General features: G+C 35.3%; 1 protein-coding gene across 9 annotated transcripts in view; it reads left to right on the forward strand.

Moving 5' to 3' along the window:
• CCDC122 (coiled-coil domain containing 122) overlaps positions 1-8820 on the forward strand; it is a 34479-nt gene extending 25659 nt beyond the window's left edge. For all 9 annotated transcript variants that reach the window (XM_068526603.1, XM_068526604.1, XM_068526606.1 and 6 more), the window contains one exon: positions 8215-8820. In XM_068526603.1, coding sequence (XP_068382704.1) covers positions 8215-8364 — 150 coding nt within the window. In that variant the 3' untranslated portion in view covers positions 8365-8820. The remainder of the gene's footprint in view (positions 1-8214) is intronic.
• Positions 8821-23653: the final 14833 nt, after the last annotated feature.

The following is a 23653-nucleotide window of genomic DNA, read 5'->3' on the forward strand; positions in this document are numbered from 1 at the left end:
CCAATCTTTTTAAAAAATGGTTTTCACTTCTGTGGAAATATATTCTCTGTGGAAAAGATTAAAATTTTAGAGGGAAGGCTAAAGTTCCTTTGACCACTGCCTCCCATTACACTGCTCTCTTATCACACTCACCTCTTCCTAATGGCAACCGCTGTTTGGTGTGTGCACTTGGTTAAGCATGAGTATGTATGTATATATGTATATATATACATGTGCATGTACACACACACATGAACACACATCTATGCATAGGGGAAGATTACATAAAGTACCATACATATAATTTTGCAACTACTTTACTTACTCAATAACCTATATCACAGTTTTTTTTCATATTAGTACCTATGGGCCTACATTATTCTTTTTAACTACTGCAAAATATCTCACAGTATGACTATACCTTAATTTATATAAACATGCCACAACTGATAGACATTATTTCCAGCGTTTCACTGTTAAAAGTAACATTGTAGTGAACATAGTACACACACCCTTTGTATCAAGAAGTAGAATTACTGGGTTGTAAGATAAGTTCCATGATCTTACTAATATTTAATATGTTCTCTTAATAATTATCACCACAAATAATAATAATAACTTATGTTTGAAATCATTTTATACTGTTTTAGGTATTCCTACCCCTCATCATGAGGTTGATTGAGTAAATATTAAATTTGGCCTTATTTGGAGCCCCAAACTTCTGTATTATCTCCCTTCAAATCCTTGGCTTTAACTTGAACTGCAGTTGCATTGGGGGCGGGGGTAAAATTTCAAGGAGCACAGTGGGGAAAAACAGCTACAATGCTGAAGAACTGACCTGAGATTTTAGCATCTGCCCACTGCTACTACTGCCACACTTTAGGAGTAAAGACCATACTCAGAACTAAGAACTAACGCAAAACTAGACTAAAGACAAGGCCTAGATCTAAGAACAAAACTGAAATGGACACTCTCTAGCAAAAGTATAAAATAAGGTCTCACAAGTTCAAGATGATCCACCAGTAACTTAACTGACTGTTAGAACAAAATTCAAAACTTTTCAGAAGAAAGTAACATAATCCAGAGTTTATAATATATGTACACTGTTCAGTTAATAAAAAGCATTCTTACACATGTAAACAAATAGAGAAGTATTACCAATAATTAAGAGGATAATTAATCAAGAAAAACAGTCACAGTTGACTCAGCAGTTGTTCGGCAAGGACGGAAAATTATGATTAAATATGTTAAATATTCTACAGCAGCAGTCCCCAACCTTTTTGGCACCAGGGACCAGTTTCGTGGCAGACTATTTTTCCACGGACAGGGATGGGGGGAGTATATGGTCCAGGCGGTAACGCGAGCGATGGGGAGCGGTAGATGAAGCTTTGCTCACTCGCCTACCACTCACCTCCTGCTGTGCGGCCTGGTTCCTAACAGGCCTCAGACCAGTACTGGTCCACGGCCCCGGGGTTGGGGACCCCTGCTCTACATGAAAGATGGATACACAGTAATGGGTAAAGAGAAAGAATATTAATCATATAAAAGAACCAAATGGAAATCTTAGAACTGAAGAAAAAGTTGAAAAAATTTATTGGGTGTAATTAATAGCAGGTTAGACACAACAGAAGCAAGATCTTTCTTAAACTTGAAGACAGATCAGTAGAAGTCATCAAAGCAAGCATACAGAGAAAAAGAAAAAAAATTGAAGAAAATGCATAGAGCCTCAGTGACTTGTGAGACCATGTTAAACAATGTGACATATGTATGGGTAATTAGAGTTCCAGGAGATGAGGAGGGAGAGAGAAAAAGGAACAGAAATATTAAGAAATACTGGCCAACAACTTTCCAAACTTGACTAAAAAAATAACTCATAGATTCAAGAAATTTATCAAACCCAAAGCAGGATAAATACAAAGAAAACTGTATCTAAGGAAATTATAGTCAAGCTACTGAAAACCAAGTACAAAGAAAAAAAATCTTAAAAGCAGCGAGAAAAAAAGTCACATTAAATATACAAGAACAGTGATGGTTATTGATTTTTTTAATAGACTTTATTTTTTCAGAGCAGTTTTAGGTTCACAGCAAAATTGAGCAGAAGGTACAGTGTTCCCTCATACTCTCTGCCCCCTGGCAGCCTCCCAAGCTATCAACAACTCCCACCAGGGTGGTACATTTGTTACAACTGATAAACCTATGTTGACACATCATTATCACCCAGAGTTCATAGTTTACATTAGGGTTTACTCTTGGTTTTGTACCTTCTATGAATTTTGACAGATGTATAATGACATGTATCCACCATTATAATATCATACGGAAGAGTTTCAGGGGGGTGGTGGTGGTGGGATGAATTGGGAGATTGGGATTGACGTATATACACTAATATGTATAAAATAGATAACTAATTAAAAAAAAAAAAGTATCACTGTCCTAAAAATCCTCTGTGCTCTATGTATTCATCCCTCCCTCCCCCAACCTCTGTCAGCCACAGATCTTTTTACTGTCTCCATGGTTTTACCTTTTCCAGAATATTGTATAGTTAGAATCATACAGTTTGTGGCCTTTTCAGATTGGCTTCTTCCACTTAGTAATATGCATTTAAGGTTCCTTGTGACATTTCATGGCTTGATAGCTCATTTTTTGTTTTATTTATTTATCTTTTTAGTGCTAAATAATTTCTGTTGTCTGGATGTACAACAGTTTATTCTTTCACCTACTGAGGGACATCTTGATTGCTTCCAAGTTTTGGCAATTATGAATAAAGCTGCTATAAAAACATCTGTATTTTTGTGTGGATATCAGTTTTCAACTCCTTTGGGTAAATGCCAAAGGGTGTGATTGCTGGATCATGTGGTAGAGTATGTTTAGTTTTGTAAGAAACCACCAAACTGTCTTCCAAAGTGGCTGTACCATTTTGCATTCCCACCAGCAATGAATGAGAGAGTTCCTCTTGCTCCACATCCTCACCAGCATTTGGTGCCGTCAGTGTTGCAGATTTTGGTCATTCTAATAGGTGTGTAGTGGTATCTTGTTGTTTTAATTCTCATTTCCCTGATGACATTTCATGTGGGACATGTTTTCATGTGCTTATTTGCCATTTGTATATCTTCTTTGGTGTGGTGTCTGTTCAGGTTTCTGACCTACTTTTTAATCTGGTTATTTGTTTTCTTATTGTTGCATTTTAAGAGTTTGTTGTATATTTTGAATAACAGTTCTTTATCAGATGTGTCTTTTGCAAATATTTTCTCCCAGTCTCTGGCTTGTCTTATTTTCTTGACAGTGTCTTTTACAGAGCAGAAGGTTTAATTTTTTTGAGGTCCAGCTTATCAATTATTTCTTTCATGGATTGTGCCTTTAGTGTTGTATGTAAAAAGACGTCACCAAACCCAAGGTCATCTAGGCTTTCTCCCGTGTTATCTTCTAGGAGTTCTATAGTTTTGCATTCTATATTTAGGTCTGTGATCCACTCTGAGTGTAGACAGAAAAGAAATAAATAAAAAAGGCAAAGGAGACTAATAGAACAAAAATACTGAAATGGTAGGCTTAAACCCAAACATATCAGTGGTTACATCAAATGTAAATGGACTAAACACTCCAATTAAAAGGTAAAAATGATCAGATTGGATTGAGAAAACAATTTGTGAACATAACTTTTTCACAAGAGATGCACTTTGAATATAAAGACACAGACAGTTTGAAAGATAGAAAAAGATAAACTATGAAGACATCAATCTTTAGAAAGCTGGTCGTGGCTGTATTAATATCAAGTAGATTTTAAGATATGGACTACCATCAAAGTTGAAGAGGGCCAGTCAATTCACCAGAAACAAATAATAATACTAAATGTGTATTTACCTAATCATAAAGCTTCAAAATACATAAGCAAAAACTGACAAAATTATAAAGAAAAAGACACAAATCTACAATCATATTGGAGAGCTTAACAACTTTTTTGAATAGTTGATAGAACAATACGCAAAATCAGTAAGCAAGCATATAGAACATTTGAACAACTTATCTACCAACTAAACCTAATTACCATATATAAAATACTCCACCTAATAACTGTTGATTATACTTTATTTTCAAATGCACATGGAACATTCACCAAGATAGACAATACACTGGATGATAAATTTCAAAGAATTTGGTATTCTTTGATAACAGCAGAATTTCATTAGAAATCAGTAACAATAAGAAAGCTAGAAAATACATAAACATTTTGAAATTGAGCATCACAATTATAAATAATCCATGAGTCAAAGAAGAAATCACAAAAAAAGAAGAAATCATGAGAATTATTAGAAAATATTTGAAATTGAATGATAATGAAAACACAGCATATAAAAAACCATAGGGTATAGCTAGAGCAGTATTTAGAGGAAAATTTACAGCTTTAAATGTGCATATTAGAAGAGAAAAAAGGTTTAAAAGCAATTATCTAAGCTTCCATCTTAAGAGACTAGAAAAATAAGAATATATTCAGCCAATAGCAAATAGGAAGAAATGATATAATAAATAGTAGAAATCAGTGAAATAGAAAATGGAAAATCAGAGAAAATCAACAAAGCCAAAAGTTGAAAAGACTAATAAAATTGATAAACCATAACAATACTGATCAAAATCATGAGGATCGTGGGGATAGTACCTTAGGTCCTATAGACTTAAAAGGATGATAAAGGCCTATTATAAACAACAATAAATTTAACAACTTAGATGAAATGGACAAATTCCTTGAAAAGCACACATACCATCAGTAACACAGGAAGAAATTACCTCTATGTTTAGACCTATGGTCCATTTAAAATTAGGCTATATAAATGGTGTGAAGTAGGAATCAATGAAATTGAACTCATAATTAAAACCCTCCCCACAAGGAAAGCTTCAGACTGACATGGCTTCACTGGTAAATTCTATCACACATTTAAGGAAGAAATAATACCCAGCCTATACAAATTTTTTCAGAAAATGGAGGGTGGAACTCTTCCCAGCTTATTTTAGGAGGCCAGCATAACCCTGACACAAAGAATGAACAGGAACATAACCAGAAAACTAATTACAGACCAATGTTCCTCATGAACGTAGATGCAAAATATTTTCAAATTGACATTCTCTAGTATGTATAAAAAGGTTAGTAACTCATGACCAAGCAAAGTTTATCTCAGGAATGCAGAGTTGGTTTCACTTTCAAAACACAAACAATGTGAAGAAGTGAAGGAGCTAGTCATGTAGATCTGAGGAATAGCTTTCCAGGCAAAGGCAAAAATAAGTGCAAAAGTCTTAAGATGAGAACGTACTTGGACTCAGATTCTAGAAGTGAAGTGTGTCTAGAGTGAAGGGAATGAAGAGGCCACTCTTTTTGCCACTATGTTTTCTGAGCACCACCCCTGCTTCATTATTATTCTTATTTCTGCCTTGAGTGTAACAATAACTAAATAAGAATAGTAACCCCTCCATTTCTTAGAGGCAAAAAAAGCTGTATTCTCTCCAGAACCACTACATCCTTAGCTGTGTAATGGTATTCAATTTTGAATATTGACACATACCAAAGGCAGAATTATACCAATAGAGGCTGAACAATTGGCTGGCCTTCAAGAAGGCTCACAATGTGACCTTCACCTTTATGAAGTCACTTCTTGGCCAAAACCTCCTTTTAGCCTTGTGGGCTTAGAAAATTAACATTTTAAGTATCCCAGAGTTGGGTAGACATGGAGAAGTGCTAGTAGAGTTCACAAGAACCTGATGTATAAAACTCAAATGCCAGTTTATTAATTTACAATAATAAACAAAACTCTCAAGGAAATCAGAAAACGTATCAGTCATCAGTGCTTCTTCTCCCTGTAAGGAAACTACACTGGAAGGCAAATTATAAAGCTGGTTACTGAGCATGGAAATCAAGTCAGTCATTTGAGTTGGAGTGTTCTTGACCTCTGGCTCTGGACACTCAAGGAGCCAATCTCCGTAACAGCGTTATTCTTATCAGGTAGTCACTGGATGGGAACTACCAACACATGCCTCCTTCACTTGCCTATTTTTGTGCTACGTTCTTCACATAATCCCTTCTGATGATATAGTCTTTCTGTTTATATTAATACCTCCTGTGATATCTAGCTGAGGCTGGTGATCTAGAGTCCCACTGAGGGGACTTTGCATGTCTCTACTCTGATCCATGGTGTATTAGTTTTACAGCTTCACTGCTGAAGAATAATTTTAGAAGCAGGCTAATAAGATTTATGGAGTAACCAAAATTTTGTTCTAGTTATTTGATTTCTATTAGTATATGCTATGAACATGTATATAAGCATATTCAGTGACTATATTCTCCCTATAAATGTATGCTATTGGATGTATCAATGGATATATTTATTACATATTAATAAATATTATATGCAGTGATATGTATTACATATATACATATAAGTTGATATATATCCCTTTGAATATACTTGATATATTAAAAATATTCTTTTGAATATAGTTTCATTATCTAATATGATGTTTCTGTTTACTAATTTATTTATAATTCTCTTAAAGTCACTTTCTGTTTTGCCAATATATCAGGAGGCCTAGTTCACCAATTTGAATGAACTACCTGACTTTGCAGAATTAACAAAACTGGAAACTTAAAAGGATGTTTAAAGTTTATAGCAATTTATGTGAAGTGTTAGTTGACAAGTTTTAACTTTGTTTTTATATCAGTATTTTGGAATGCTTACAGTGTTTCTGTCCTAGTTCCCCTGATGCTCTGCAGAACTGTGTTTCCATATAATTGGTTTCTTTTGTAATCATGTATGTTTTATTTTATGCACTTAAAAACACTCTAAGAAGAAGTCCATAGTCCTCATATACTATCAAAATGAGCCATGGCATAATAAAGGTGAAGAAGCTCCAAGTTAAGGGAGGAGCTGGGAAAGAGAGAGGGGAAACTGTACTGAGGGTCCCAGTAAAAAGGGTCCCAGTTAAAAGGAAAGCTGCGTTACAGAGAGAAGGGGAGACAGGTCGGGGACAGAGTCTTAAGGCCCCAGAAACCCAGAGTCTTGTCTCCCTACAGCCATCTTAAGCTATAAACTTACTCTGGCAAATTGGTTATTTTGACAAATTCGGTGAATTGGTGTCTTGACAGATTGATTCTTCTCTGTATTGACCTAGAATCACCTTCCTGACTGACTAGAGCGCTCCCTTAAATAGACATGAGAATGAAGAAGTAACTTTCCCAGCCCCACTATTCTATTATTCAATCAGTTCATTTTAAAGTGGGTGTTTTACTACAATACCACTGTCACACTCACTGGAAGTACCACTTCACACCCACTAAGATGGCTATGATTACGATCAAAAAGACAGGTAATATCAAATACTTTCAGTGTGTGAAGAACTGGAACCATCCCACATGCTGGTGAGAATGTAAACTCGTGCAGCCAGAGTAGAAAACGGCATGGCAGTTCAGCGAAAAATTAAAAATAGAATTACTGTATGATCCAGCAATTCTGCTTCTGGGTATATGCCTAAAAGAAGTGGAAGCAGAGTCTCAAAGATATATTTATATCCATATTCATAGCAGTGTTAGTCACAATAGCTAAAAATAGGAACAACCCAGGTGTCCATCAATGGATGAATGGATAAACAAACTGTGGTGTATACACACAATGAAATATTATTCAGCCTTAACCCATGCACTTTCCACTGTGCCTCACTGCCTTCCGCTGTAGCCTTGTCTGTCTCAGCATAAATACTGATCTACTTAATGGCAGGGAAATGGCCTACATGATCTCCTGGATCTTTTAGATCAATGGGTCTATGTTTCAGTGAACCACTAGATACAGGAAATGAAACCATTTCTCTTAACCAGAACCTGCTTTGATAAGTAGAAGGCCCTCCATCACAGATGCTTCCCTTGTGTTCAAATCCCAAACACCATCACTTGCTAGCTGTGAAACCTTGAGTGCATTACTTAAACTCTTTGATCTTCAGTTTATACAAAAGTGGGGATAATAATATTTACATCATAAGGTGTTATGAGAATTTAATTATATGTAAAAAGCTCTCATCACAGTATCTAGCATGTAATGTGTTGAATACTTATAATTACTGTTTATTTTTATTATCATTATTATTTACAGTAAGTAATTTTTAATCAAGTGCTTTCCTCTTTAGAGTAGTCAAAATATCCTTTATGGCTGTTTACCATTTTTCCTTCTCAAGGCCCATTGACGTGTGCTCTTCTTTTAATAGGTACAACATAAGAGATACGGTGCAATTCTTAAGCGTTTGCACTGTCAGGTGAACAAGCTTCAGTCAAAGAGAAGACAATGGCAATGGAACATTCAACAGCTGGAAAAAACTGCAGCTGAACTGAGAAAATGCATTGGAACGGAAGATTAACATGGCCATATGGTAATGTAGTATAGGGTAATGCTGAGCACAGACTATGCCACAAAAATTACGGGATAGAAAGGTGAGAAAATCCTTTGGGTCTTAACAACCGACATCCACTATCAGAGGGCTCTCTTAATGACAGATATGTTTTCTTTTCTTTGAATCAGTCATCTGTTTGCTGAAATGCCTTCCAACCCGATAATTGATAGCAATAGAGAGACAATAGGAAGGCTCACAGAAGAATAGTGAAAGACTCTGTATGAATATTTTGAGTGTATAAGATATATTGTACTCATGAATGCCTGTTTATAAACATGTTGCCTTCACTAGCACATGAAGCAAAAATTTAGAAGAAAAGAAGCATTTGAAGTTACAATGATTTAAATTATTAAGATATTTTAAATGGTTGTCTGTTTCAAACTACCTGCTTTTTTATCCCTGGCTTCAAAGCAGTCCATAAATGTTGACATTTATAATAAGGTTGTTATGTGTTCAAGGCTTCAGATATTTACTTAGTTTTTCTCTTTTATCCAGAAGGTAACAATCATTTTTCTTTGCTGTTGGATAACATATTTTTAGAGTGTTGCAATGTATACAATTTTTTGTTCACTTTTCTGTCTGTATGTTCTTTCTTACTATTCTATAGCTAAATTGAATTTATAACATCATGTAAGGCAAACATACCAGCTCTTAATGTTAACCGATGTAGACTAACATATATTTTTTCTCGTTGAAAGTCATATACTATGTCCACAGCAACAAACTTGTGCCTTTTAGAATAAAAGCACTCCTTCTTGTGGCTCCATTGCATCAAATTTTTAGAAGCAGAAATAAAACATTAATTATTGAAGATATGGTTTTTAAATATTCAGTTTTAGGATTTAATGAGTTCAAAGCAATAACATCAAAAAGGTATCTTAGGTCCATTTTCTCCTCACCTTTCTATGTGCATAAGATTCGGTAAGAGTATAGCTGACAGAGCCTCAACCACCAGAGGGCAGACAGCAGAAGCAAGAAAAACTACAATCCCGCAGCCTGTGGAACAAAAACCACATTCACAGAAAGACAGACAAGATGAAAAGGCAGAGGGCTATATACCAGATGAAGGAACAAGATAAAACCCCAGAAAAACAACTAAATGAAGTGGAGATAGGCAACCTTCCAGAAAAAGAATATAGCTGACATAAAACCTGATAATCTTGTTTGCCTAATGTTAGTAGTCCTATTAGGAATTTGCATGGCTTATTATGGCTAACACTTCAAGTGGCTTATGCTGTAACACAATCAGCATTGGTCCATGACTCAGAACTAGGTTATTTTCTTTCTTTCTGCTTTTTTTTAGGATTAGGGTTAGGGTTAGAGTTAGTAGATCACAGACATAAATGTAAAATGCAAAATTATAAAACTGCTAGAAGATAACATAGGAGAAAGCCTAGCTAACCATCAGTATGGTGATGTCTTTTTTAGATACAACACCGAAGGCACAACCCATGAAAGAAATAATTGATAAGCTAGACTTCATTAAAATGAAAAATGTCTGCTCTGTAATAGACACTGTCAAGAGAATGATAAGACAAGCTATAGACTGAAAGAAAATATTTGCAAAAGGCAAACCTGATAAAGAACTGTTATTCAAAATATAAAATAAACTCTTAAAACTCAACAATAAGAAAACAAATAACCAGATTAAAAAATGGGCCAAAGACCTAACAGACACCTCACCAAAGAAGATACACAGATGGCAAATAAGCATATGAAAATATGCTCCACATGATATGTCATCAGGGAAATGAGAATTAAAACAATGAGATACCACTACACACCTATTAGAATGGCCAAAATCTGTAACACTGATAACACCAAATGCTGATGAGAATGTGGAGCAACAGAAACCCTCCCATTCATTGCTGCTGGGAATGCAAAATGGTACAACCATTTTAGAAGATAGTTTGGTAGTTTCTTACAAAACTAAATGTACACTTAACATATGGTCCTGCAGTCACACTCCTTGGTATTTATCCAAAGGAGTAGAAAACTGATGTCCACACAAAAACACAGATGATTATAGCAGCTTTTTTCATAATTGTCAAAACTTGGAAGCAACCAAGATGACCTTTGGTAGGTAAATGGATAAATAAACTGTGGTATATCCAGACAGTGGAATATTATTTAGTGCTAAAAAAGAAATGTTATCAAGCCATGAAAAGATATGAGGAAACTTCAATGTATATTACTAAGTGAGAGAAGCCAATCTGAAAAAGTTACATAAGTCCAACTATATGACATTCTGGAAAAAGAAAAACTATGGAGGCAGTAAAAATATCAGTGGTTGCCAGGGTTGCTGAGGGTGGGGGGTTGGAGGAGAGATGAATAGGTGGAGCACAGGGGATTTTTTTAGGGCGGTGAAAATATTTTGTATGATGCTGTAATGATGGATATATGTCATTATACATTTGTCCAAATGCATAGAATGTACAATACCAAGGGTGAATCCTAAGGTAAACTGTGGACTTCGGGTGATTATGATGTGTCAGTGTAGGTTCATCCTTGGTTTAAAAAGATGTACCATTCTGGTGAGTAACGTTAATAAATGGGAAGGCTGTACGTGTGTGGGACCAGGGAGTATATGGGAAACCTCTGTGACTTTCTCTCAATTTTGTTATAAACCTACAACTGCTTTAAAAATTTGTTATTTTTTTAACATCTTTATTGGAGTATAATTGCTTTACAACATCATGTTAGTTTCTGCTGCATAACAAAGTGAACCAGCTATACGTATACATATATCCCCATATCCCCTCCCTCTTGCATCTCCCTCCCACCTTCCCTATCCCACCCCTCTACGTGGTCACAAAGCACCTGATCTCCCTGTGCTATGCGGCTGCTTCCCACTAGCTATCTATTTTACATTTGGTAGTGTATATATGTCAATGCTACTCTCTCACTTCGTCCCAGCTTACCCTTCCCCCTCCCTGTGTCCTCAAGTCCATTCTCTACAACTGCGTCTTTATTCCTGTTCTGCCCCTAGGTTCATCAGAACCATTTTTTTTTTTTTTTTTTTTTAGATTCCATATATATGTGTTGGCATATGGTATTTGTTTTTCTCTTTCTGACTTACTTCACTCTGTGTGACATCAGTACATGAAAGTCAGTATTAGTAAAACATTTTGGCTAAGAAAAGTGAAATTCTGCTTATAAAAATTGCTTTGGAACCTTGTAAAGTTCACATAGGTGATTACAATTAATACTCGAAGTTCCTATATCATCTTGCATTGAACATGGAATCCCTTGTTCATCCATACAAATCATTAAGGCCTATTTCAATACTGTGGAAATTTAGGACTATTTTTTGGTGGGGAGAGTCAGTAGACTAAGAACTTACGGTTTTTCAACTAAAAACTATTTGATTTACTAGTTGCTCATATTTTCAATATTATATTTTATTTTTCATTAACTAAGCTAATGATTAGTAAAGCTAATGATCAGTAGCTAAAAGTTGTGTGCCTGTCATAAATAACCTATGCTATATTTGTTTACTTGAATTTATAATGTATTTCTAAGGGAAGGGTTTGGTTTTTGGTTTTTGTTCTTTTACTTTCCTGATAAATTTGGCAGTATAAGTAATGGGTCTTCTATATCACATTAGCTACCATATAGCACTTTCTCCTGAATGTTACTGCACTGTGAACGAAACCAGGAAAAATAAATTGAAACAGATACTAATAACAGAATAGATTTATTCAGTACATATCTAAGGATGGGATGCTCCAAATTGCTTTTTCTCTCCTGTAATGTTCTATTTCAATGATGACTATGAGGTCTACATTTTTAGAAAAATTAAAATAGCATATGATTTAGTAATGGCAGAGTTGCTGTTTACATAACCCAGTAAAGACAGACATGAAATAATGAAACTTCAATCTTTTAATTAACGAGATGGTGTATTCCAGTAGCAAAACCAGAGTTCATGTGATAAATAGTTTTAAAAGGCTTCTTACTCCAAAAGCTCTCTGGCATAACAATCATGTCGGAATTGGAATAAAACACTTAAATTACAGATATTTGCCAGTATTGCTGTCACATAGCACAGGTAATTTAGAGGCAATGATAATACACTGCCAGTCTAAGATACACCTTCAAATTTCTTTTTTGTCCAAAACGTTTAAGTCAAGACATATCGTCCACCTTATCTATTATGTATTACTTATTACTCCCCATGACATTATTTTACATAGATTAGAAATTTGATATCCTCGTGCTTGTATTGGAGAAACTTCCTCAAGGTGCTTTCAAGACTATTTCTCCTTGATTTCATAGTGCTTCTTTATGTATGTGATATGGGAAAAATATAACAATCCTGCAAAAATGAGTTGTTTTGTCTTCAATGACTAGTGTTAACTAATTCATGCCCAGTTAGCCAGCCAGATGTCAGCACATATACTTGGCTGAAAATATTACACAGTTTTCTCCTCATCCACCTTGCCCACAGAGACTGTGTACAGCCACTGTCAAGTGTCTGTCATTCCTTAGAGGGAGACCGTTCTGAGGACACCTCCGTCCCTTGGATGTAATATTGACTTGGCTGGGAAGTTAGATAATGTTGATATTATTTTAATTTGTGGTTCATACAAATTTGTATAAAGCACTCAATTCTCAGAAGAGTCCATTCTTTTTCTAATCTTTCACTAATTTAGATTATTCATCTTCTAAGCCTTTCAATCTCAATTAATCTGTCAATGTAATTTACTCAGGCACAGTTTCCTAATAATTAGTCTAATTCTCTCATTTTTCTTCCATTTCTTTCCAGCAAAAAATTCCACTTCCTCTTCAGAGCTTTCCTTTTCTCAGTCTCTGCACAGCCCCAGTTGTATCATCTTCAGACTCCAATTCTCATTTTTGGTGTAACTCCAAAGTTTAATTCACTTGCCTAAATTTAGATCCCGAACATTGAAAACAATCTCTTCATTTATAACTGTCTTATGCAAGAGACTCCATCTTTATTTTGAACTGCATCCCAGAGATAAACTTTCTCAGAAACACTGACGCAGTCAGGGCTCTGCCCAGACCCTCTCAGATCTCTTTTTTATCCTTTTTGAGCACCCCTCTCCCAAGTGAGCTATGCTTTTACCTCCACTAGCTCTCACCAACACTGTCTGTGGGAGTCCTGCCACCCTCAAAAGGACTTTACCTGCTATTACAGCCTTGCTTGGCTTTTTTTTCTTTCCAGTCTTCCTTCCCTCACCAATTTCTCCTGGGAGGACTTCACTAATAAATCACTTGCTCGGAGTCTGCTTCTGGGAATCCCAAACCAAGTCACCTTGCAAAAATAATTACACATTGAAATCTCTATTTTCAAAATATGACTTACTCTACTCCGGTTCCTCATTCCAGATCAATTCTGCTTCCAGCAGCAGCAGCAACAGGAAAAAAAAAAAAAAAAAAAAGCAAGAAACTTAGCACCTTTGAAATCTAATTACTATCCCATTTAGTATAATTTTGATATTTTTATTTGCTTTAAGTTAAAAAGGCAAGCCAAAAGACACAAACTTTATTCCATTTATTTAGTACAACAATAAAAGTACACTATGAGCCTTCAAGTATAATAAATCAATCACTATTTTGTATTAATCTTTTTTGATATTAGTATTCTTAGGAACTACCATGTTGCTACATACTATAAATTTATTAAATAAATCTTGATTTTGAATTTAACAATTTTTTAATTTAAAATTTTTTCAACTGTGCTGAGGTCATGTGATTTTTAGACAGGCTTATTAAAAGACTCATGCAACCAGACAAAAAGGGTGATATTTAAGGAAAACATTTTGGTTGCTCTCATTCCAACTAAATGACAAAGACAGGGACAGGAAAAAATCATGTGTGCACATCCCCAGATCCTATGGCCTCATATAATCATCCTGGTTCTTTCAAAACATCCTTTCCCATCTTTTCCATTTTTTTAAATTAGCAATTCTCCTTTTTAATCATTCATTATTCCACCTACAACTCAAAACCCTAGAATAACAGTCTGTCGCAGATCAAGAGTAATTAACTCAGAATATTACAAAGAAATGTGGATCTAGAAGACAGAACATTGTAAAAAATCAAAATCATAGCATCTGTCATCATGGTTTCAGAAAATTTACAGTCACTTTAAAAGTATTGCTAAGGGTATTTTATAATATCTTTGTGATTTTTTTACATTAACAACATCGAAAAATATAAAATTGGTAACAGTTATAAAAAAAATTATTAGTATTGTGAAAATGGTTTTAACCTAGGCTAAAGTTATTAAAACTTCTTGCTCTTGGCCTCCAAACACTTGTAAACATTAGTATTACTAGTCCTCAAAACTTCAAGCTGATATATAAATAAGTTAAAATTCTGCAAAATGTCCTACACTTATGGAAGTAGGGCCCAGCAATAGGAACAAAGTTTGAATATCCGCTTTCATTTTGTAACATAATCTAAAAAAGAAGCTGACTGGTATGCGTGAAAGCCCAGCACAGTGAGCTGATGATGGCAAAGAAACAAATCTCACGTTCTACCTTCTTTGTTAGGTAATTGCAAAAACAAATATGTCATGGTTCTTTCCATTCAGGAGATTAATTTAGTTGGCAAGAGGGACATGTATATAATAGGTTCAAATACAACATAAAACATCCTGTAGTAGAAGCATAAACCAAACCCTGTGGAAACACAAAATAAGGTGTAATTAATTCCAGACGAGGGTGGAAGAGTTTAAAAGAAGAGGTGACATTTGAGGTGGGCTGCAAAGCAATTATTTTCTCATGATTGTCTTCACTCACCAGACTCTGAAAGTTTCTATTTTATTCCCTTTTGCACTGCCATCAGCAAGCAGATACCTGGCGTACATAATAGGTGCTCTGGTGTATGTTGAATGAATTAGTGAATAAGATAATCAACCATTGCTCTTCTTGTCAATATCTCCCAACATCCCTGTCGTCAGTCTCTCCTACCTCTAATCTTATTATTAATACTATTTCTTGAGTTATCTTCTTTGAGTAAAAACTGAGCCTGAAATGCCTCTTCTGGGAAAAAAAGAAAAAAGAAAAACTTTCCAAAGACACAAAATCCATTTCAGGACTAAACAGTAAACACTGCCTTTTTTTCCCATTTTTTTCCTGTTCTATTTAACAATAAACCCTTTCCACCAGCCAAAACAAAATTCTAGGTCTTCTGTAGGCATGTATATTCACAAATTTGCTTCAAGTTCTCTCTCCTGCATTCAGGAGTCAACTCTAACACAGCCTCAGAACCAAGTTCAACAGTTACAGCTAGTATAAAGCTGAACTACATTTAAAATGCCTCAGTTTCTCTGCAATGCTGTAGCTTAGAAGTACTAAGAAATCTATACCATGATTTCTGAATCAAAATAAATATTGGCTTACAATTTAGAGAACTTATGTAGAGTTCCTTGTTTAAAATAGGTTAAAATAACTTTAAGCTTTTATATATTGGGCTTAATTATGGATAGTCTGGCATGGGATCATTTGATTGACATACGATGATACCAAATAACAGACAATTCATTTATTATTTATAAAAGAACATGAAAATTACTTCCAAAATTTACTTTTATGATTTTAAACCAAAATATGTGAATATTTATAAAGACCAAAACTTTTCTTTAAATGCCTTTTTAGAAAATGAAATGAATCTTTTATGTAACTCTAATGAAAGTAAACATGTTTAACAAGCCACAAGAAATATGCTCTTGTGTTCTTCAATTATAAATAGTTTGAACCATGCTTTTAAAGGAGTTTTATATATTGAAAAATTATGTAAAATGTTCCATCTTTTAAAGAAGAAAGCTGTGAAAGCTTCATGAAAATACAACTAAACAAGGAGGACTGTATGGAAATAGAAAGAAAATCTTTATTAAAAATGGAAACCATAACATTTCTCTGAATAGGATATTGTACATTAATCATAAATGTAATGCCTAGTCAGGATAATTTGGGGCAATTTCACTTTGTTTTTATTGTTTCTATATGGTTTATGCATAATTGTGGAGTTTAACTATAATTCTAATATAATTTTTCCTAATGACACACTTTATATCTTTCCTAATTAAATCTGTAGCAAAATCATTTTCAGGAAACCAACTTCCTATGTCTATTATATTATTCTTTACACCACTTAAAATGCCCTCTCTTTTAATCATTTTCAAATATTCTTTACTTTTTCCCCCTAGAATGGCAATATTCCATTAGCTGATGGCACAGGAGTTTTGAGTGCTTTTCAGAGGTTTGGCATCAGAAGTATCCTTAACCATGCTTATTAGGCCTTCGAGAGTGTTAATTTTCTGGTAGAAAGGGAGTTTTGAGCTTTCGTTAAGATGTTTCCCAAATGCTTTAATTTCAGATATAGTTTAGTATAATTATGGCTGCTTTAACCAGGGCCATTTGAGAAAAAGCACTGAGTAGCTGATAAATAAATGACCATTGCAACATAGTTTAACATCCCATATACCAAAGGGAAAACGTGTATTCTGTGATATTAACTATTGTAATTGCTAATGCATCACAATTTAGGCAAATAAGTTCAAAGAATACCCAAGTTCTTGAAATTGTAAGCATTCTTTGAATCTGAATAAAAATTGCAGCACTATTTAATATGGTGGGCCCTGGAGTGGAGTGAATAAAAAAATGAAAAGCCAAATATACCTTATTAAAAATAATGAGAAAAAGAGCTTATTAATATGCATATTACTGAGAGTACAAATTTGTTGAATGAATTAAGAGGAAAAGTAGATTGCAAAACATTAGGAACAGTATATTTTAATTATATATATTTTTAAAGTGGCTATGAACTCTGTTTCAAAGCGCCGGAAATATATAGCCCATGTCCAGCCCAAGAACTGTTTTCTCTGAGCTAAATATTCCCAGTTTATAACAACCCGTGTGACTTTAGTTCATATCCCTCCACCATCGTAGTCACATCCTTCTGGATGTGTTCTGCCTTGGTATTGTCCTATGGAAGATGCAGAACAGAAAACAACACTTAAGGTATTAGTCTGATCAACCACCTGTAGAAGAGTCCTATTTCATTCCATACTTGGGACTCAGTTTTCTATTAATGCAACCTAAGTTTACAAAGACTTTTATGGTAGCCATATCATGTTGATCACTCATGTTGAACTCACTCCCCAAACCTGACAGATTATGTTAGCATACTAGCAACGTACAAGCGTTCCAATTTCTCAACATCTTCGCCAACACTTATTTTATTTTTATAATAACCATCCTTATGGATATAAAGTGATATCTCACTTTGGTTTTGGGCCATGTTTCTTTAGCGATGTAGAGAATCATTTCATGTGCTTATTGGCCATTTGTATATCTTCTTTCAAGAAATGTCTACTCAAGTCCTTTCTCCATTTTTTAATTAGGTTTTAATTTTTATTGTTGTTGAGTTGTAGAAGTTCTTGATATATTATAGATATTAATCCTTTATCAAATATGTTATTTACAGATATTTTCCCCACTCCATGGATTTCCTCTTCACTCTGTTGATTGCGTCCTTTGATGTGCAGAAAATTTTAATTTTGATGAAATCCAGTTTATTTATTTTTTCTTTTTGACTGTGCTTTTGGTATCATATCCAGAAAATTCCTGCCAAATCCAATGTCATGAAACTTTTCCTCTATGTTTTTTTCTAAGAGTTTTATTGTTTGGGTCCTTGCATTTAGGTCTTTAATCCATTTTGTGTTAATTTTGTGTATGACATAAGGTAAGAGTCCAACTTCGTTCCTTTGCATGTGGATATCCAGTTTTCCAGCACTATTTGTTGAAAAGACTGTCCTCTCCCCATTGGATGGTCTTGGCACCCTTGTCAAAAATCATTTGACCATATATGGGATGGTTTATTTTGGGGCACTGTATTCTATTTCATTGGTCAATACATCTATCTTGATGCCAGAATACTCTTTTGTTTGTGATACAGGTAGCACATATTTATTCCACTTTGTCATTTGTCTTTTTACTTTGTTGATAGTACTTCTTTTGCCATGCAAAGTTGTTTTATTTTTATGCAGTTAAATTTATCAATGTTTTCCTTTATTGCTTCTGTATTTTGTGTCACAGGAAAGTTTTCCCTGTACCTAACTCATAAAGGAACATGCCCATGTTTTCTTCTAGTACATGAATAACACTATAAGGTTTTCAGAGAAAAAGAGAGAGTAGACCCCTTTTTAGCAAATACATGATAATAAACTAAATTGAGAAAAGACTACACAAAGACCGCTGGCCAAGTTAGAATGTAATCCTTTGTGTAACAGTAATGATGACAATCATGATGATGATGGTGACAATGCTATCTAATGACTTCATTTTCTGTACAATACACCGTAGGAGGTCTTTGCGTACAGTAAGTGTAGGGAAAGAAGAAAAACACAGTTAAGAGCCTTAACTTTAGAGTTATATAAACTTGAGTTCTAATACCTGTTTCACTAGATTCATTCCAAATGATCACTCATTGGTGGTGTGATTCGGGGCAAGTTTCTTACATTCATTAAGTCTCCATTTTAAAATCTGTACAATGGGAATAATCATATGATTTACTTCATGGAGTTGTAGATTGAATAAGATAATGCAGATAAAGTCCTTAGTGATTAGAATTAAATAGTCCATACATATTAACTACTATTAATACAATTAGTATTAATTAGTTCACAAAATTCTCAATTTATAATTGAAATTACTGAAGCAGTGGAAAGTTAAAGTCATATAACTAGTTTGTGTCAGAATTTGGACTCAAACCTAACCTCTGATCTGATTTTACTCCAAAGCTCCTATTCTTCTACTACATCAGTAGGAAGTCATTTTAACATGAATGTTGATTTTACAAAAGCCTAGAGTAGAGGGACCTGGTTGTTAAGAGAACTCTCTTCTGATTGGAAACAATGGTAATCATATAAGAAACAATGTACAAAACTGTAGTGCATGACCCCATGATCTTTGCCTCTTTTTCCACAGTCAAATGGGAAGTGATCGGAATTTTAGAGCTGAGAAGTGAGAGCAGATTAGGACTGGGAAGGTGTCACTGGATTGAGTAGTTAAGATCTTATGGTTGATTTTTGAGCCAGAAACCAGTGTGTAAGGTTAAGGAGTGAGTGTATTCCAGCAGCAGCAGGTTTGGCTCGGTGGCTACGACTAGATAGGCTTTCTGGCGCAGGAGTTAGGAGAAGCCCTAGCAAGGAGGCAGAGGATGGATAGTGTAGAACATTTATTCCCCATGGCTCATATTTCCATAAAGGGAAGAGAATGTCCAATCTACTCTCCAGGAATGGAAAATTATGGTAGGAATGTTTTCAGCTAATCTCCGAACTTCCACTTGTCCCAATAGTTGAGTGACTTACCTTTTGTTGATTTGGAAGAAGGCTTAGCCCCCGACTCTTTTTCTTGTAAGCCAGACTGCAAATCAAGTGCAGAGAGGGCACATTCTGGGCTGCTGTTATAGGAGAAAGTTCAATTTAATAAAACTATTCAGCCAAACATGTAAAGAAACATTCACCAATCAGCTTTATCAATAGTAAAGTTAATGTTCTGATATCTATCTGTCCAAACGCGAAGGGAGACAAAAGGAGTGCAATGGGGGTTAGCGGTAGGCAGAAAATGTAGCTGGTTAGGTGGTTAGCTTCAGTAAGTTCTAGTAGCAGTGACATAGGCAGAATCTAGTTCCAAGTGGGAGCACTTGCTACAGAGATTCAAAACTGAATCTAAGGGGTGATGGTTGCTTCCTTGTGAGTAGTTTTGTCCTAGAATCTAAGCACAAGCTTACCCCTTAGGACTGGAATTTGTGGCCTTCAGTATGAGGACTGGTGGGATGCAGTACATCCAAACAAAAAAGTGGATAAGCTGAGATAACATATATTGACTGCACTTTTGAGAAATGACATAGTAAATGAAAGGCTAGAAATGCAAGAGAACTTGTAGGGTAGCTAGAAGGGTTAAGAGAAGGATTTCCTAGGGCCTGGGAAATCTGACCATGCTTGCAGGGCTCATGAAAAAGGCAGCACTGAAGATACAAGAGAGTGGGAGCTATTCGTGGAGTGCATCCTGGAAGCCCAGGAGGGGACAGGCTTCAGGGCAGAGAGGAAGGGAGTAGCCTTCAGAAGAAAGAGCCCTCCTGAGTCAGGATGAAAAAAATAGAGACTGAATAAAGGAAAAGGATAATTTAAAGAAAAGGGAAATCAAAGGAGTTCTTGATTAGATAGAGTGTAAGAAAAAACAGCTGAAGGTGACAGTGTAGCGTTAGTAGTGTAGAGTTAGTCATTTGAGGAAAATGAAAATGGTGTGAACTGCCATAAAACCATAATAAAAGGGATTCGCTTTAATGATCTAAATGACACCAATTAGAGTAAATCCGCGGTTAGTGTAAATCCATGGTGAACCTACTAAGTTCAGCTTTGCAGTGTTTATTCAGCAATGTTCTGTTGTCCAGGATCAGGAGGCACAGCAAAAGATGGGATGGAAATTGGATTAAATAAACTCAGTAGGTCAAACACTTTTTAACTTTTCTTTCTTAAAAAAAATTATGGAATTTTACCATAGGGTCATCATTTTAAGTGTCTATTCTCTCTATTTGGTGGTATAGTGGTAAATATAGAAGTTGTAAAAAAGAATGTTGAACTCAAAACATACCTGGGAAGTAGTTTGTGTGGCTTGTTGGTCTATTTTAAAACTAAATTCAACATCTCAGATTACAAGTGAAGTGCTAATATTTATGGAAGCCTAAATGCCCATGCTAGACATTTGCTAGGGCACCACACAAATATGTAACTTGATTTAATTAAGTATTCCAGGGTTCTGGATCGTTTATTAGTTGTACATCTACTAACTGCATCTCTCGGCAACATAATATAAAGTACAATATATAGTCTTTTTTCTCCTTTATCTTATACCCAGTTGTTCATCCAGTAAGACGTGAAACAGATGAATCAGTTCAGCGACACTGAAAGAGCAATTATAATCAAGTACCAACATATTTTACAGATTTTCAGAGGAATGAACAATATGAGCTATTTTGGGGATGATGGACAGGATTTGGATGAAAAGGAAAGGAAAAAATTGGATATTTCAAACTACAGCCATCACGTGCTGGAATACCCACAGCATGCAGGTCTAATTACTCTTGGGAAAGAGTAAAGGAGAATGTTTGAATCAGATATACTGAGACTGAGGCCGGGTGGGGTTGGGAGGGCTGCTTCATGGAGGGAGAGAAGGGAACCCCATCTCTGAGTGTCTACATTATTGGTTTATCTGCTGGATCTAACTCTTCTAGGTTGTTTTGGCTATGAAGTCATAACTATGGTGTGCTTTTCCACATGGTGTTCTATGAATATTATTATTTATAATAATTCCATCATAATGATTTTCAAAACATGAAGTCTACACGTATCAGTGTTCTCTGTAATCATTAAGTCAGTCCCTCTCCCGCAAGCAATCCTCAGCCAACCAACCCATTAGTCTAAGTTAAGCTGGAAACTAACAATTTTGGAGCACGCCACAAGGCCTTTAAGGAACCTATACTTTTTTTCTTTTTAAAGTCTTAAAATATGCGGAATAAATATGAAGAGGTAGCAATTTAAATTTTTTAATTTCTCTCTTAAAGCCAAAAACTAAGTCCAGATGTTTTTATTGGTTATAACTCTAAAAGCAGCTAATGGGTTGATGCCATTTTATCCTTCCCCTGGAAAGTAAAATTTTTATATATCACTTATATGTGGAATCTAAAAAATAACACAAATGAACATGTTTACAAAACAGGAAAAGACTTACAGACATAGAAAACAAACATATGGTTACCAAAGGGGAAAGAGGCAGGGGAGGGATACATTAGGAGTATGGGATTAACAGTTACACACCACTGTATATAAAATAGATAAACAGCAAGGATTTACTCTATAGCACAGGGAGCTATATTCAATATCTTCTAATAACCTATAATGGAAAAGAATCAGAAAAAATACATATTTATGTATAACTGAATCTAACACCTGAAACTAACATGATATTGTAAATCAACTATACTTTGATTAAAAAAATGAAAGTAAAAAATTTTTTTTTAACATGCTTGACCAGGGCTTCCCTGGTGGCGCGGTGGTTGAGAGTCCGCCTGCCAATGGAAGGGACACGGGTTCGAGCCCTGGTCTGGGAAGATCCCACATGCCGCGGAGCAACTAAGCCCGTGTGCCACAACTACTGAGCCTGCGCGTCTGGAGCCTGTGCTCAGCAACAAGAGAGGCCGCGATAGGGAGAGGCCCGCGCACCGCGATGAAGAGTGGCCCCCGCTTGCCACAACTAGAGAAAGCCCTCGCACAGAAACGAAGACCCAACACAGCCATAAATAAATTAAATAAATAATTAATTAATTTTTAAAAAATGCTTGAACAAAACCTGAATTATAAGGGATCTCAAGAGTCAACTTAGTTATAGAGCTCATAACTGAGCAGGGAAGACAGATGTTAAATTATTACGAGGTTATTTATTGAATTGTAGAGATAGTAAGTGCTCTGAAGATGTAATACAGGGAACTCTTGAGAGAAAGACCCAGTCTGGGGGGTGGTCTCAAGAAAGACCATCTAGCTAAGGAATGCTATGTATGTAGCAAATTTATCACCCCATGGAGATTCTAGAATGTAAGAGAACAAGCAAATTATCATCAGCAAGCACCTCTTTTGCGTTGCTATGTCTCTTATTTTCTCATAAGCACTTTATAAACATTAATTCTATCCTCATAATTTCCCCATGAGGTAGATGCTATTATGACCATCATTCCCATTTTGCATATGGAGAAATTGAGACACAGAGTGGTGAAGTAAGTTGTACCTGGTCCCAGAGTGACATGGCTTAGCTGGGATTTGAACCCTGGTGATCTCAATCACCACACTGTGCTGCTTCTCAGCCCACATATAGCAGAGGGGAAGAAGCAAGCGCACCAAGGTATAAAATATACTGAGATTAGCTTAAGTACATATGTCTTCTGCATCCAGTAGAAAATTCAATCAGATCAAGGGTTACTAAATTCCACCAGAAATCAAAGCGGAGCTGAGTAATACTTTGACATATAAATTGTATTTTCTCTCACCTAATTTTTCCTCTTATTCTTTTCCATATTCAAGCCAATAGCCCTCTGTGCTCTACTACTTCAGGTGTAGAAAGTAAAAATAGCCCCTATCCCTTCTGGCTTTTCTTTCTAAAAATAAAACTAAGCCCATAGAAGAACTTACACTCCTTATGGAGGACGCATAAGGGAGAACATGTTTGCA

The sequence above is a fragment of the Eschrichtius robustus genome, chromosome 18, assembly GCF_028021215.1.
Source record: "Eschrichtius robustus isolate mEscRob2 chromosome 18, mEscRob2.pri, whole genome shotgun sequence".
Classification (NCBI taxonomy): domain Eukaryota; kingdom Metazoa; phylum Chordata; class Mammalia; order Artiodactyla; family Eschrichtiidae; genus Eschrichtius; species Eschrichtius robustus.